The sequence below is a fragment of the Camelina sativa genome, chromosome 9 (assembly GCF_030686135.1).
Source record: "Camelina sativa cultivar CO46 ecotype springtype chromosome 9, ASM3068613v1".
NCBI classification, from domain to species: domain Eukaryota; kingdom Viridiplantae; phylum Streptophyta; class Magnoliopsida; order Brassicales; family Brassicaceae; genus Camelina; species Camelina sativa.
The window spans coordinates 18,360,710-18,377,713 of NC_141888.1; the positions used below are offsets into that span (position 1 = coordinate 18,360,710).

Consider the following 17,004-nt stretch of genomic DNA (forward strand, 5'->3'; position numbering starts at 1 on the left):
GTCAGAAACCTGTTCCCAAACAGAAAGTCTCCCACTCCACCTTCCAGAGTCCTCAGGTAAGGCCAAGGTATGCATCTTCTTCTCCTAAACTTCCTCCTATCATCAACAAGAATTTCAGAGATAAAAACTGTTTTGCAGTTAACCAAGCCACGAGATTATTGTAGAGCGCTTGTTTCTTCTGTTGATGATTTTGCAGGACATAAGAGAAGCAAACCCATCCCTAAATCCCGCCCTGGTCCTGTTCCTCACATCCTTGGCAGACCTCATGCACCTAAAGCTTATACAACACCTTGGATGAAGAGGACCTCAATGCCATGTTCTGATCCACCAGGTTCCTGAGCTCCAACACAGTCAAGCTAATGACTGAAAACAAGCGCTTAGTGGGAGGCAACCCACTGGTAGTTTTTCTTTTTCTTTTGATTTTGATTTTTGTTTATTTTATTTCTATTTTTCCTTTCCTCTTACTTGATAACACTGGGGACAGTGTTGTTTAAGTCTGGGGGAGGTTAGTTACTAACTATGTGTTCTGTTTTTGAGTTTCAGTTGTGTCAGTCAAAACCATAAAGTTTGAGTCAAATTTTTCAAAATTTTTCTTTGTGTCTTTGGGAATTATGATCTTGACTAATGATTTCTCTTATTTGGCTAACACTCTAATGATTATTTGTTTATGCTTGATCTCAGAACTGAAGCTTAGAAAGACTATGAGCCTTATCAACAATCCTGAAAGCCCTTATTCAATGGATATCTGATTGATCTAACGTTGTCTCAACTTTTATAGGGATTTTAACCAGACTTAATCTCTTACTTTGGGGTTGGAAATCAGTGGACTAGACTTCTTCTTCAGGCCATACAAGACAGTGCAATTTTTCAAAGTATGTCTCCCCTCTCTCTTCCCTTCAGTGCTTTAAAAAAAAGAGAGAATAAAAGATGAGATGATTTTGATCAGTTTAGAGAGGTAGGTAAATTACCAGTGACCTCATTATTCTACTCTTGAGTCAAATGATCACACAAAGCTTGGAAGCGAGAGGTAGGTAAATTACCGATGACCCCGGTATTAGCAAACACCTTTGATTTAAAAAAAAAAAAAGAAGAAAAAAATTGGAAGTGAGAAAAGGGAGAGGAAAGGAGATGTAAGAAGAATTTCTTGGCCTGAAGAGAGTCCATATGCCACTGATCAATACACCCAAGGTAAGAATTCACCTTATTTGTGCTTTAATATTGACTAATGAGATGACAATGGAGATTTCAGAGATTCCAGAGGATTGTGGGATTTGAGTAAGGAATGTTGATGCTAATCATGGTTAAGTATGAGTAGTAAGTTCTTGAGTCAGGTAAATGAAGAGTGCGAATAAGAATCATTATGCAGTTGAGTGAGTTCCCTGTTTTCAAACCTCTTTCACATGTCTAAGCTTATGTTTTGCTTGAGGGCAAGCAAAGGCTAAGTCTGGGGGAGTTGATATATCATGGTTTTTGTGGTTTTTAACCATGATATAAAGAGTCTTTTAGTGTCTTTTGATTTGTTTTCTAGGATGTTTTTGAGTCTTTACAGGTTTTTAGCATGAAAGGAGCAAAGTGGAGCAATCTGGATCAGTTTGGAGCAATAATCCGCAAGAAATCAACTTGGAATCGATCAGAGGAGATGGTGTCGATCGACACTGCCTTAGCATCGATCGACACCCAGTCCAAACCAACGAGAGAGCCAAATTTGGAAGTTTTACAAAGTTGCCCGAAGTTTTCCATATTTGCAAGACTAGTCCCTGACGTGTTTTAGGACATATATATATAGTTTTTAGGTTTTCCAAACCCTAAAATTTTATTCTATCAAGTTTTATTTTTCCTGCAACCCTGTGAGATTTTGAGAGCTTTGGGAGAGAGAGATCAGATCTGCTTTGTAGAGAAAATTTCTAAACTCCTTCTTACTCTTTTAATTTCAATTGCTTATTATTCAGAAAGATGTCTTGTTCTTCATTGATTATGTCTGAGTAGTTTGATTGTTAGGTTTAGGGTTTTTCAAAGGGATTTTATGATTTATTAGATCTGTTTATTTAGGATTCTTTATCTTGCTAGATCTTCATCTTAGGTTGTTCTTCATATTAATCCTTGATTGGCCATCTAGAATTAATACCCTAGGAAAATAAATTGATATGAGAATATAATTGATTTTCCTGATAAAACCTTTTGAAGAGCAAAATTATTTCTTGCAAAGAGATTTGATTTAATAATTTTGTGAACAATCTAAACTTGTTTTTAAAGCTGATTTATTACCTAGAATTTTGCAAAGAGATTTGGAATTTCTGGTTTTAAATTTAGATATTATTTGCAGTGAGAACTGATTTAATTAACAAAAGTATTTAGAGTTCTAGATCTGTTCTTAATTGTTTGAATCCTAATTTATTGATTTATTTAGTATTTCATAATTTTCTGAGAAATTCCCTAGGCCTAGCTTTTTGATCTTCTGAATTTACAACAGTTTTATTTAATATTTTGCATTGCTTTTATTTCAATTCAATTTAATCTGTTTAGCATAATTGAAAAACTCTATAATTTATTGTGTAGTCTTGAGTCCTTGTGGAATTCGACCCCTAAGTACTGCATTGACCACTTAATTTGAGAGAGTAGCTCTAGGGTTTAATTTGAGCTTATCAAAATCATTCACCATAGAACCTTAAAAAAAATATTGATCAACCCAACTAAAAAATATAAACAAATTGAAACTAAATAAAAATAGAAAATGGTTTCATACTTATAAAGTAAAAACTGAAACCAAATTAATTTATAATAGACTAATTTCAAAAAATTGATTTTCTAATATATATATATATATATATATATATATATATATCACATTGTATTCAATAATCATATATAATGTATTAAAGACATAACTCAAAGTTGTATTTAATAGGATTCTATAAGTTGCAGTTTGACTGTCTTTAAAACATGTACTAAAAAAAAATTGGGGTCATAACATAATTGTTTGATCTCCCCCATGAAATAACAGACAACAATTTAATACAATTTATAGATTCAAAACTATTATGATCTCCCCCATAATAGTTTAAAAATTTAATTTATTGTTAATTGTACTATTTATTTTAAAATGATTAGAAATAGAGACAATTTATAGAAGGAAAAAAATTTTTACATTAAATTTGACACACTTTTATTTTCATGAATTTTAATAAAAAAATTAGTTAGACTTAGAGTATAAGATATTTGTTTTGTGATATCGTTTTAATAAATTATATTAAAATTGACTTATCATATTATAAAATTATTTTTTGTTAACCATTACTCTTAGATATGAAAATAAAATTAATATATAGGACAATATAATTTATCTATCAAAGTAATTAAGTAAGGTTTTTTTCTAACTTTGCTTAACAATGTGACATCTGGCACTTCACTTTTGTGACACATGTCATTCTCATTAATTTTAAATTTAACATTCTATTTTTTATTTTACTTTATTTTATTTGTATCTGGTGTATAGTTTGTTAAAAAAAAATATTCTATAGTTTGCTTTTTGATATTTCCCAACATTGTAACACAAATTTCTTTCTTCCATTTTTTAGTTTTAACATCTAATATATTTCATAATGAAATCATTCACCATAGAACCTTAAAAAAAATATTGATCAACCCAACTAAAAAATATAAACAAATTAAAACTAAATAAAAATAGAAAATGGTTTCATACTTATAAAGTAAAAACTGAAACCAAATTAATTTATGATAGACTAATTTCAAAAAATATATAAGATTTTCTAATATATATATATATATATCACATTGTATTCAATAATCATATATAGTGTATTAAAGACATAACTCAAAGTTGTATTTAATAAGATTCTATAAGTTACAGTTTGACTGTCTTTAAAACATGTACTAAAAAAAAATTGGGGTCATAACATAATTGTTTGATCTCCCCCATGAAATAACAGAAAACAATTTAATACAATTTATAGATTCAAAACTATTATGATCTCCCCCATAATAGTTTCAAAATTTAATTTATTGTTAATTGTACTATTTATTTTAAAATGATTAGAAATAGAGACAATTTATAGAAGGAAAAATTTTTTTACATTAAATTTTCATGAATTTAAATAAAAAAATTAGTTAGACTTAGAGTATAAGATATTTGTTTTGTGATATCGTTTTAATAAATTATATTAAAATTGACTTATCATATTATAAAATTATTTTTTGTTAACTATTACTCTTAGATATGAAAATAAAATTAATATATAGGACAATATAATTTATCTATCAAAGTAATTAAGTAAGGTCTTACACTTTTTTTCTTAGAATGCTTATCAGTTTTTTGTTTTTCCCAAAACAACCAAACTATAAATAAATTAATTTATCTTAATTATTTAACGAATATATCAAATTTAATTAACTTTTCTGTAACTAATTGTCCTATTACTATATGATAGAATAATTTAAAAATATAAAAGATTTTCTAATAAAAAAACTCACATTATATTCAATAATCATATATAATAAAAAACTCACATTATATTAAATAATCATATATAGAAGACACAAAAGAAATTTGTATTTAATAGTAATTTATAAGTTACAGTTTGATTGTCTTTAAAACATATGTACTAAAAAAAACATAATGGTATCATAACATAATTGCTTTATCACCCTATGATATAACAGAAAACAATAACTTCAAAACTTAATTTATTGTTAATTATACTATTTATTTTTAAATTATTAGAAATGGAGACAATATATAGAAGATATAAAATTTATTAAATTTTACACACTTTTCTTTTTAAGAATTTTTATAAAAACTGGTTAAACTTATAGTATAAGATATTTGTTTTGTGATATCGTTTTAATAAATTATTTTAAAATTGACTTATCATATATAAAATTATTTTATGTCAACTATTACTTTTAGATAATGACAATAAAATTAATATATAAGAAAACATAAAATTATCTATCAAAATAATTAAGTAGATCTTACACTTACTACTTATCAGTTTCTTATTTTCCAAAAAAAAGAAAAATATATAATTTATCTCAACTATTTAAAAAAAATACCATAATTAATTGACTTTGCTACAAGTAATGGTCTTATTGCTATAGTAAGTTAGTAACATACTGTTTAAATAATTTCAACAATACATTGTAATCAAAAATATTTAGTAATATGTACTTTAACTTTCCTCTTTTTCATGACCCTTCTATGAAACACTATATAACATATATAAACTATAAAATTGTAGTTGAACCGTATTATTATGAATATTAATTTTTAACACATATATTATGTGTACGTTTCATATATAATTAAATAACTACTTTATTTTATATTTCAAGTTAATAATGCATACATAAATCACGCATCGCGTGGGCTACTTTCTAGTATATTATACAATAACCAGACAAATACTTTTTATGTCTGTTGTTGTTGTTGAACTACCAAAACAGAAACTCTAGAGTCAAGATCTCTAGCCGCTAGCAAATCTCCAATGACACCTAACTCTGGGAGTTCAGTCCACTCTTTGAGTCCATCAAAGTCCGGTTGTGCCATGCCGTGATCTCTCCCAAGCACCATGAGATCATAAGCTTCAGAGAGCAACCGGACGGTGGTGGCTACTTCAGGACCACCGGTCACAATCCTCTCTGTATATGAAATACAATTACTGGCTTCTGTATTTCTAAGATCCTCTAAGACTTCGTGATCAAGAATGTATTCCCAATCAGTCGCCTCCGTTTCTCGGTTTGAGATAACTTGGATCACTGTGACTTTGATTCTAGGATTATGCTTCATCTTCTTCACTAGTGAGAGAGCCTCACGGTCATCTTTGCCTCCAATGAAGAGCACACCAACATTGATGTGGTACCTTTTCGTGCCTCTACACGAGAACTGTCCACGGTCCACGAGTATTCCAATAGAACAAGGTGCATTTTGGAGTAACGACTTGTTTAGACGTCTTATGGCTTCGTCCTCTGACTCAAACGTCCCATCTATAGCCCATTTCCTCCCCGACGGGATAATAATCATCGATGTGGCATGTTCCAACGCGAGCATGCAGATGTCATCGTGCATCAGGTTCTCGTGTGTGAGGGCAGTGAACATGGTCATGGTTACCGACTCCAACTTGCTAAAGGCAAGGTTTGCGGTATGGATGTAGGAGTTATTCACTAGCCGTTTCGTTTTCTCGTTGTGCGAGATTAAAACCGGGACAATTTTCCCTATAAGCTTCACGAGGTGGAGAACTGTGACCATGATGCTGGAGGGAAATAATTGGAGAAATGAAATGGCTGCAGAGATGTTCTCAGGTTTGTGTACACAAGTTAGGATACTAAGATCTGAGTTTGGTTTGAGATTCATGATGTTTCTCTTTTGGTAACCAATGTACTTCTTCTTTGGATCGTACAGTCCGGCCAAGGCTGTGGGGATAACTCCGGAGTTTATAAGCGCACAAAGTATCAAGAACGTATATGTAGCCTGCGATATATACTGCAAATACAAAGCAAATAAATATGTGAAGATCTTGGGAAATGGATTGTGAATATTATGTGGGAAAAATTTACCGAATCGTCGAATGTTGATTCATATAGAAAGATTTCAGAGAAACTCTTGGTGCATAAGAGAAGGGAAGCGGCTATGGACTCCTTGAGTGGTACCTTGCAGTACAAGCAAGGTACCATCCCAGCCGCCATTTTCAAAACACCAGTAAAAGCAATTAAGAAGATGTTGTACATGATGTCATCGTACTCGTAGATGATCTTCATCACGTCGCATCTCATTGTACTGAATGCGATTGAGATTGGTATAAGAACGTTCATTGTAAGAGCCTCATACTTTGCTTCCAATGCGGATCCTATAGGTGGACCTTCTGGTATGATGATGCCCATAAAGAATGGTCCCAAAAGGTATTTCATATTGAAGAATGAGGAGTAGACGGCGGAAGCAATTACGCTCAAAACCGCACCATGTACATACACATCTGCCACAGGTTTGCCTTCTGGTGTGCGTTCTACTATCCATTCTACAATCGGCCTAAAAATTAAAAAGACTATAAGAATCAAAACTATCACCCCTATAAGGTCACGGTAGGCTGTCACTGGGGAGATATTTTTGTACGTTCCCCTGAGATAGGCTAGTATGTGGACCAAACACCCGAATATGTCATTAATTAGGGATGCAGACAACACAAGGCGACCGAGTTCGGAGTTGAGGATCTTTAGTTCCGACAGGAAATAGGTGACTGTGGGCAAGAGAATCGAGGATTGGGTTGAGATGATAACAGTGCGTTCGGCAAGGACTTTCTTATGCGGTAAGTAGTGAGGGTCTATATTGCTCGTGTAGAGATTCCGCACACACAAACCACCGAAGAAAGGAACAATGAAGGTCAAGATCCCGACCACGATGGGTAGCCATCCGTTGTGGAATGCCAATCTACGGCTGATTTTGACTGTCATCAAAAACGCAAGCATAATGTTTCCACACACTGAGAGGCCTCTTAACGACGCGTTTCCATCTAGTACTGGATCCCACGATAACTTTCCTGATGATCTTTCCCTAAGATCGAACAATTGAGGCCCTAGAATCAGACCAGCCTGAAGATAATATACATTTATTAAGATGCAAGATTGTCAAATGTCGCTTAAAACTTTATACGTGCTTGTAAAGTTACATTAATTTTTGCTTTTACTTGAACGTCACGTTAACATGTGCAAAGGTATACTTACCAGCATATAAGAAGGAACCGGGGAAATGCCAATGCATCTAAGAAATATGTGAATCGTGACGATAAATGCGAAGATGAGTAATATCTGAAGCTCCATGAGAGGCAATGAATATCCGAAGATCACATCTGGCGAGTTTACGTTTTCCCAAAATCCATAAGACGAGATGTTGAACACTACGGGTATGCAACCGTGGAAATAGGTCGTTGTATTCATATATTTGTGTATCAATTCTGAAAAATAATTAAGAACAAAAAAAACTATAAAGAATGAATTTTTTGGTTTTCAAAGGAGACGAGTAATCCATTTCTTTTTGTTTTCTTTAGGTCTTTGATAAGTAATCGATTTGTTTGCAAGAGTTAGTTAGTGGAAAACTGGTTGAATTTGTTTAAAAACATAATACAAGCTGTAAAAGCTACACATATGTTGACAACAAAATCTTCCTGGAACTAATGGAATCCTAAATTTAGAAAAGAAAAGAAAAAGTCTATCATTTGTTCGTTGAAAAACGTGAATTTACGAATATATGAAGAATTTACGTTTGGTGCAATATTTTTCTTTTCGAATCCCCAAGCATCACTTGTTAATACGTGGTTTTTGACTATTAGAAAAGTTGATATTGCAGGAGTTTTGTAAGGTTAAATATATTATTACTAGTAAAATTTATTATGATAATGTGATCCTAACTAAAAATATTGAATTAATGGTTTTCCTAAATAAATGCAAATTTCTAATAATTAATAAAATATATTTAATAATGAGTAAAAATGTATCAACGAAAAATAAAAATAAAAATACACCATTTTAAAAAAGAAAATAATTATTTTTACAAAAGTTATGATAAATAGAGGCAACTATAAACTAAATGTTAAGTTGTATTAAATTTTTATACTGTTATAATTATTTCAAAAGAATTTAGTTAGATTATAAAATAATTTTGAGTATTAGATATTAAATTATTTAGATTTAACATAAAACAGAAAATGTATTTAAACGAATAATGATTTGTTAATTATTGATAAAGAGACAAATATATAAAAAGTTTAAAAGTCATGACTATTTAAATAGACACATCTGTTATAACAAAAAATTGTGATAAAAAATATGAATAAAATATGATGAAAAGACATAACTCTACAATGAACCGTTGCAATCGTATGAATGTTTTTCAAAAAAACATATAAAAACAATTTTTTACAAAAAAAAAAGACAATTAAAGATCGCAAATGTTGTTTGCATTTATTCGGATTGTTATTATTATATAAATATTATTTATAGTTATTTATTTTGACCTAAACTCATGATTAGTGCATCCTTATTAAACTGTTTATGTATAATATAAAAAATAGAATAATAATACTTCCTGCAATTGGTTTACTCATTTGCAAATATGTTGTATTTACATTTCTTTTATTCTAGTGGATTTAATCCCTAAACATAATCCAGGCAAGTGGGAAAAGCCGAATAAACAAATTTTGTGATTTTTTTTTTCTCTTTTCTAACTTCACCGAATATTTCTATAAATGTATATTATAATCAAACAAATAAATGACTATTTTAGATAAATCTTCTCTAAACTCCTGTCCTAAGGAAATGGATAGTCTTGCGATCAAAACATGTGGTCACACTTGTTGTTGTTGTTGCTGAACTACTAAAACCGAGACATTAGAGTTGAGATCTCTAGCTGCCAGCAAATCCCCAATGACACCTAACTCTGGAAGTTCGACCCACTCCATTAGTCCTGACAATTCTTTTGAGGTCATATCATGATCTCTCCCAACAACCATAAGATCGTACTCTTCAGCCAGCGATCGGACAACGGTGACTACCTCTGCACCACTGGTCACAACCCTTTCTATATAAACAATATCATTGTTATCTTCTCGAACCTTTACATCCTTTAAACCTTCATTATCCAGAACGTTATCCCAGTTTGGCTCTACGTCATTGTTGAATACGAGTCGGGTCACGGTTACACGGACCCTAAGGTTATGTTTCATCTTTTTTACCAGCGATAGTGCCTCTCGATCGTCTTTGCCTCCAATGAAGACCACACCAACATCAATGTTGTACATTTTTTTGCTTGTTACAATACTTTTTCGTGAGAACTGCCCGCGGTCCACTAGTATGCCTATAGAACAAGGCGCACTGTCTAGCAATTGCTGGTTTAAATTTCTTATGGAATTATCGTCAGACTGAAATATTCCATCGATGGACCATTTCCTCCCCGACGGTAGGACAATCATCGATGTTTGCTGGTCAAGTGCGAGTGTGCAAATATCTTCATGCATCAAGTTCTCATGAGAGAAGGCGGTGAACGTTGTCACGGTTACGGACTCTAAGCTTTCTAGCATGAACTTTCTGAATGCAAGATTTGCGGTATGGATGTAAGAGTTGTTGTTAAGTCGTTTCAATTTCTTGTTGTGTGATACTATGATAGGATTGATCTGACCAACGAGCTTTACGAGGTGAAGAACTGTGACCGCGATCGGGAAATCTAGGTTTGGGGAGGATAACAATTGGAGCAATGCAATGATCTCAGAGACGTTTTCTGGTTTGTGCAAACAAGTTAGGATTCGAAGATGTGAGTTTGGTTCTAGGTGCAGTATGTCCCTTTTCTGGTAATTAACGTACTTTCGTTTCGGATCGTACATGCTCCTTAAGACCAGAGGGACAATCCCAGCATTTAGTAACGAATAAATGATCAAGAACGCGTATGTGGCCTGCGATATATACTGCAAAAAACAAACCATAAAATATGTTTAGATTTACGTAAATAAAACAATACTAACTATAATAGACACGTTTGCGGGTCAGGAGGTTACCGTGTCATCCAATACAGCTTCATAGAGAATGAAATCAGAGAAACTTTTGTAGCTTAAGATGAGAGAAACAGCAATAGATTCATTGAGAGGTAGCTTGTAGTACAAGCAAGGTGCAAGACATGCGACCAGTTTTAGGACAAGTGTTAAAACTGTTAGGAAGACGTTGACGAAGATGTCATTAAACTCGGTTAAGATCCTTATTCCATCACATCTCATTGTGCTGACTGTGATTGAGATTGGTAAGAATATGTTCATCGTAAGCTTCTCGTACTTAGCCTCCAAGGCCGATCCTAACGGTGGACCTTCCGGTATGATGAGGCCGATCATTAATGGTCCCAAGATGTATTTCATGTTGAAGAACGAAAAATAAGCAGCAGAAGCAAATGCTGTCAGAATCACGGCATGAACGTATACATTCTTCACAGGCTTGTCTTCTGGTGTGCGGTCAATGACCCATTGCACAATCGGCTTAAAAACAAGAAAGACGATGAGAATAAAGATGAACACCGCGACACTGTCACGGTAAGCTGTGACATGTGAAACATGCACGTAGGTTGCTTGTATAGAGGCGAGTACCATGGAAAATATCCCCAAGATGTCATTAATGACAGTAGCGGACAATGCAAGGCGACCAAGCTCGGAGTTGAGGATATTGAGCTCTAGCAAGATAAATGTTGTGGAAGGCAAAAGTATCGCAGATTGGGTTATGACTATTGCAGTGCGTTCACCTAGGGCTTTATCTAGCGGCATGTAGTGAGGGTCAATGCTGTTAGAGAAGACGTTTTTGAAACCGAGACCAAACAGAGGAGCAAAGAAGGACACGATCCCGATCACAACAGGTAATTTTCCGCTGTGGAACGCTATTCGCCGGCTGGTTCTAACAGTCATCAAAAACGTAAACATTAGGCTTCCAAACACCGAGATGCATCTTAACATGGCGGTTCCATCCAACGCAGGATCCACGGATAGTTTCCCGGAAGATTTCTCTAGAACATCCAAAAGCTGAGGCCCTAGAATAATTCCAGCCTGCACATAAATTTATATATATGATTTTATTTTTCAGAAAACTTTCTCAATTGCATGCATTGTCCCTGAAACATTTTGTACGTGCATGTCAAGTTACATATAGAAACGCTGCTTACAATCATATATGAAGCGATCTGGGAAATGCCGATGCATCTAAGGAACATGTGAGACATGACAATGAAGAAGAATATAAGTAGTATTTGCATCTCCAGGAGAGGCAGCGAGTACCCGAAAATCACATCGGGCGATTTTAGGTTCTCCCATAATCCTTGAGAAGAGATGTTGAAGAATGATAGTCGGCAATCGCCACTGTAGATAGTCGTGTCCATCAAAATAGCTAGGCCAAGAAATTAGCCAAACCGTAGGAATTTGTTATAGAAATGTCTTTTTGTGTAATTATGTTTTTGAGTCTTTGAATTTGGGTTTTCAAAGGATCATGCATTTGTGTAGTTTTAGTTTTTTTTTTTTTTTTTGTTCTGGTATTTGACAAGTATCTGTAAAAAATCCATCTGGAATTAATGGAACTTCCTATTTAGTAAAAAGGTTCAAACTAACAGTTGTATGATTTTGTTTCATTAAAAAAAAAACTTGCATCTAGTTAGAACATGGAGAATTTGCTTCGCTAATTAAAAAGTGCAAGCTAAGGTTTGATACAATGTTTCTCCTAAATTAGCGTAAAGTGATCTGTTTGGACACCCCAAAGTTAGGAGATTCTAAATAGCAAGGAATTAGTTGAATGCCTTTTAACTAAAAAAATAGCATGGAATTTTACGAAATATTTTCCAAGTGCTCTAAGTTTATAACGAAATATTTTCCAAGTGCTCTAAGTTTATAATGAATTTATCATGCTAAAATCTGATGTACACTCTGATAGAACTAGACGACGTACATAAAAAAAAAAAAAGGTGAGGAAAGATTCAACCATATATAATTGATGAGTTGGATAATGGAGTCATGGAGATGTAGATGGTGGTGAAAAGTTCTCATTTAAATTACTAGATCTAGTATCTTATATAATAAGAAAATGTTTTTCTCAACTTCGCTTAGAACATAATATATGGCTTATTATATAACTGACATATATCCTCTCTTATTCTTAAAGATCATTGTTTTTACGTTTTCATATTGGACCTAACAAAATAAGACCAATTACAAGCCCAACAAATATAATTGACAGCTCTTACATCCATCAAAAGGCTACGAACCAAACGATGTCGAATTCATCTGTACTCACCTTCTCACAACCATCGTTCCCAGCAGCTACCACCTGCAAAGTACCTTCACAAAAATCTCCTAATCCTTGGGTTTCTTTGGTTTAATTCTCCTACTCCACCACCAAATTCTAAATCATTTCTGGTTTAATGTCTGTGTCAAGATCCTGAACACCTATTTGAAGTTCCGAATTGTATGTAACATTAATCATGTCCAAAATCGTTTTCAAATTGTTTGGAATCAAATTTAAAATTTTTTTAAAAAGGGGTTTAGATCTGCACTACCAATTAGAATCATATGAACCATTATTATGATTACGTTATTTGTATTACTTATTACAATCTTTAAGGTAATTAAAGAATTCTATTGAAGTGTATCTTTCATTTTCATCTTTACGTTTACCACCCAATTATAACGTAATGAAATAATACCAAACACCTGTGTATGAATATAATGCTAACAATGGGCCATATGTATTCTTGACAAATTCAAAATTAGAGCATGGCTTGACAATTACAAAATTAGAGCATGGTTGATACTGTTTAAGACTTGATGTTCTTCATCGTCAAATCAATAAACCGTGCAAAGCTAAATATTGTTTTAGTAACTTCCTGTGACAACCCATCCCGTTGACCCCACTAGCCCACCGCTAGCTTGCCCCCATAGGCCCGAAGCTGGCCCTGCAGGGCATCGATCCTAACCCCTCACTGGGCAAATGGAACTATTCATCCAAATCCACAGTAGGTTATTGGTGCGCCAGGCGTTCCTTGAACCCTGGTCCCCACCCTTTAACAACCTTCCCACAGGACAAGTTACCACCAATTGATCTGCAGATCAATTGGTGACAACTTGTCCTGTGGGAAGGTTGTTAAAGGGTGGGGACCAGGGTTCGAGGAACGCCTGGTACACCAATAACCTACTGTGGATTTGGATGAATAGTTCCATTTGCCCAGTGAGGGGTTAGGATCGATGCCCTGCAGGGCCAGCTTGGAGTCCGTTGGGCCGGCTAGCGGTGGGCTAGTGGGGCCCACGGATGGTCCTTTGGGGCGGCTAGCAGTGGGCTAGTGGGGTCCGCGGGACGGGTTGTCACACTTCCCATTATCGGCTTTAAATCCCAATAAATTAGCTTACATTTATATCAAAAATTCAGTTTCAATGTTTAGTCATAAATTTATATTCCAATCTCTTATTTCTCTTCATCTAATATTTTATATTGACCTATTAATTTTAAACGGCCAAATTCTGCTATTATAATTGATGATTGGCTGGTTCCTTAATATGTATATTTCATGTGATTGTATTCTATTTCGTACTCAAATTATTGTTATGATTCGAGGAAAGTTCTAATGTCTTTGAAGCATTTTTCCTTTAGATCACGTGAATGATTTTCTCATTGCACAATTCATTTTTAAATGAAAATGGAGAATTTAAGATCTCAGACAAGGAACTAAAGTTTATGCAAGCATGTAAAGTAGTAGTCTGGACTGGTGGTTAGGTGGAGGAGAAAACCTTTACAGAATGACCAAACAATCAAATAAAAAATTTAGTTACTCTTATTTTCTCATTTAAGCTTTTTTTTTCCTATTGCCATATATTGAGTAAGGTGTAATAACATTTTCTGTTTTATCTCAACGAGTTCTAAAGGTTAATTATGGTATGGAGACACCATGAGCTTACATGCATGTACACTACAACATATTCATAAATTCAAAATAATGCAAGTTAGCCTAAGATATATATATCACACAACGGTATAATTGTGTTAGAAAATGATTTTTTGAGTTTAAAATTTAATTATACATTCTTTTATTTTATATATTATTTTAACTTGGATATTTGTTAAGATTACTACCGATAGGAAGACCTAAAGCTTAAAATAACTTGGATATTTGTTAAGATTACTACGGATAGGGAGACCTAAAGCTTAAAATAGATGATCAGATCTCTATTATATATATGTCGAAGGAAGACATTAGAAGAAACAACGATATACGAGGTGATTTGTAATTGATTTCAGTTAACTTGTGATATGGGACTTCAATTTCAATTTTCGCTTATGTCTTCACGTAACAACAAAATAAAGATGATGAGGATTTGCCTTAAACAATGTCGAAGTGAATAAAATCACCAAAAAGTGATCTTTATTTTATTTTATTTTAGGTTTAAAGCCACTGAATAGGCTTTTGAAGCTTGAAGGATTTGTATCATTTTCCGTCTTGTGTTGACAGAACAAAAAAGGTGTTTTTGATGTTAGGGGTTACCAACAGTTAAAAGGGAAATAAATCATACATTTATCTGAATCTGAGGATGAAAAATGTTCAACATTAAGGAATATAATATTTATTTTCTGTATCTAATCATCTTAAATAAAAGATTACTCATGGGATAAATTCAAAACTCAAAAATGATGGTAGCTCTCGGCTATTTCTGTAAGGCCACAACGGAAACAACGTCCAAACAAGTTATTGTCGTAGTTTGAAAGTGACATGTATTAATATGACTATATGAGTCTATAATCTTTAGTTGACAAATTACGTCTTGACCCAACAGAAAATACAAAGACGATGATCATTTTCCCATACAGCTTACATCAAGCATGAAGTTGTTTAAATATTGATTGACCATTTTAATGTAAAATATCATTTTAATGTTTACAAATATATTACATAAATCATCTATTTTGTAATCATAAAATTTGCCATGAATGTATTGCAAAATGATTACATCGCAAAACAACATGTCCTAAAAGAGAATCACTTTAAATATTTTGTTATTCAAAAAAAAAGTAAACAATTAATAAAATCCATCATACATGAGGGTGTAGTTTACTTAAGATACATACTTTTCCCTAAAAAATTTATATCATTTTTATTAATAAAAAAATCCAATTAAGAAAGCAAAATACAGAAAGATGAAAATCTAACAGTTAAAAAAATTGCCAATGAAACAAATATGAAGATAAGCCTATGCATAGCACGGGGCAACTCCTAGTATTCTATATTTGCATGCTTGCACTTAATATACCAGATGATATATGAGCCATGTGTACATAGACAAAGATAGTATCATATATATTAGGCTGCAAGAGGAAATGAAGAACGCAGCTGAGAAATGGAAAAATGAAAATGGGAAGACAATGAGATGGAAAAGAAAATAGAAGTTACAGATCGGGTTGATCCAAGATATGACTTATGATTTCCTTGGTCACTTACATATATAGAAAAGAAAGAAAGGAACCTTAATTAGGAGTCGTTCTTCGTAGGCTGCCAGAAAGGAGAGGAAAAAAAGGAGAAGAGGAGAACAAAAATACAAGGAACAACGGCCAAGTCGTTCAAATCTCGTTGAGTCGTGCAGCCGTGCCGACGATAATGAAGGCCAGTGGCGAATTTATAAATAATGGATTAGATCATTTAAAATTATATTTTAATGTATATATAATAGCAAATCTACTTTCATGAATTAATTTAAATCTAACAGATGAGATTATTTTTATTATCTCAGTTAAAATAATCTCATCTAACTGTTTAGATTTGTTAATGATCTTAATAGTTATAATATTTTGATCTAATAATTGTGATTCTTCTTCGTACCTCCAACTTTCAATGTATGTACTTGCTAGTTCTCGCCCCTTTTTATTTCACACTTTTTTGTTTTACACCTCTTTGTTTTCACACGTTTGTTTATATATATAGAGAGTTTTATGGACTTTAAAAAAAAAATTTGTTTTTTTGAGTATTGTTTCACACCTCCAAGTTTTAAATATTATAAGTATTATTTTCTTTCAATTTATTAATCTACATTGATTCACTTATCTTCGTTAAAATTTGGATTGTGTTTATTTATTGATTTCTTCATCTAACTTTTGTTTGGTGTCGTTTTCCATTTATACTCGCATCGATCATCTCTTCCAAGTATTAATCATGTAATTGGTTGTGATTTCTATTTTTTTCATAGATTTTTTTTTTAGTCAATTTGGTTGGTTGCAGCTATGAGCTCTTTCACTTTGCTTCTCTTATTAATTTTTATAAATTTCGATGGAATAATAATTTAAATTTTGTTTTATGTGAATATCTTTCAAAATTGATTATCTGACTAAGATTCATCAAACCTAGATTCATATATCTTTAACATTGTTTTCTTACTGTCACTGAATCGATTTTTATATATACAACAAATTTTTATTTAATTAATTTACTTGATTCATCTTAGTCAT

The 17,004-nt window shown here is 32.8% G+C and overlaps 2 protein-coding genes across 2 annotated transcripts; both read right to left on the bottom strand.

Moving 5' to 3' along the window:
- Positions 1 to 5,425: 5,425 nt before the first annotated feature.
- Positions 5,426 to 7,944, bottom strand: LOC104715256 (cation/H(+) antiporter 12-like). Its single transcript, XM_010432675.2, has 3 exons — positions 7,732 to 7,944; positions 6,571 to 7,599; positions 5,426 to 6,496 (listed from the first exon to the last, which is right to left on the bottom strand). Exons 1-3 carry the CDS (start codon positions 7,942 to 7,944, stop codon positions 5,426 to 5,428), a joined length of 2,313 nt encoding a protein of 770 aa, XP_010430977.2.
- Positions 7,945 to 9,074: 1,130 nt separating this feature from the next.
- LOC104715257 (cation/H(+) antiporter 10) lies at positions 9,075 to 12,179 on the bottom strand. The gene is made up of 3 exons (XM_010432676.2): positions 11,696 to 12,179; positions 10,554 to 11,579; positions 9,075 to 10,463 (listed from the first exon to the last, which is right to left on the bottom strand). Exons 1-3 carry the CDS (start codon positions 11,906 to 11,908, stop codon positions 9,351 to 9,353), a joined length of 2,352 nt encoding a protein of 783 aa, XP_010430978.2. The 5' UTR covers positions 11,909 to 12,179; the 3' UTR covers positions 9,075 to 9,350.
- Positions 12,180 to 17,004: the final 4,825 nt, after the last annotated feature.

Bases quoted from the DNA above. Each gene is read 5' to 3' on its own strand.
- LOC104715256 (XM_010432675.2), bottom strand. From the start codon at position 7,944: ATGAATACAACGACCTATTTCCACGGTTGCATACCCGTAGTGTTCAAC. The intron at 7,600-7,731 runs GTAAGTATACCT...TATTATCTTCAG, and splicing joins CGGTTCCTTCTTATATGCTG to GCTGGTCTGATTCTAGGGCC. The intron at 6,497-6,570 runs GTAAATTTTTCC...TTGTATTTGCAG, and splicing joins AATCAACATTCGACGATTCG to TATATATCGCAGGCTACATA.
- LOC104715257 (XM_010432676.2), bottom strand. From the start codon at position 11,908: ATGGACACGACTATCTACAGTGGCGATTGCCGACTATCATTCTTCAAC. The intron at 11,580-11,695 runs GTAAGCAGCGTT...ATTTATGTGCAG, and splicing joins AGATCGCTTCATATATGATT to GCTGGAATTATTCTAGGGCC. The intron at 10,464-10,553 runs GTAACCTCCTGA...TGTTTTTTGCAG, and splicing joins AAGCTGTATTGGATGACACG to TATATATCGCAGGCCACATA.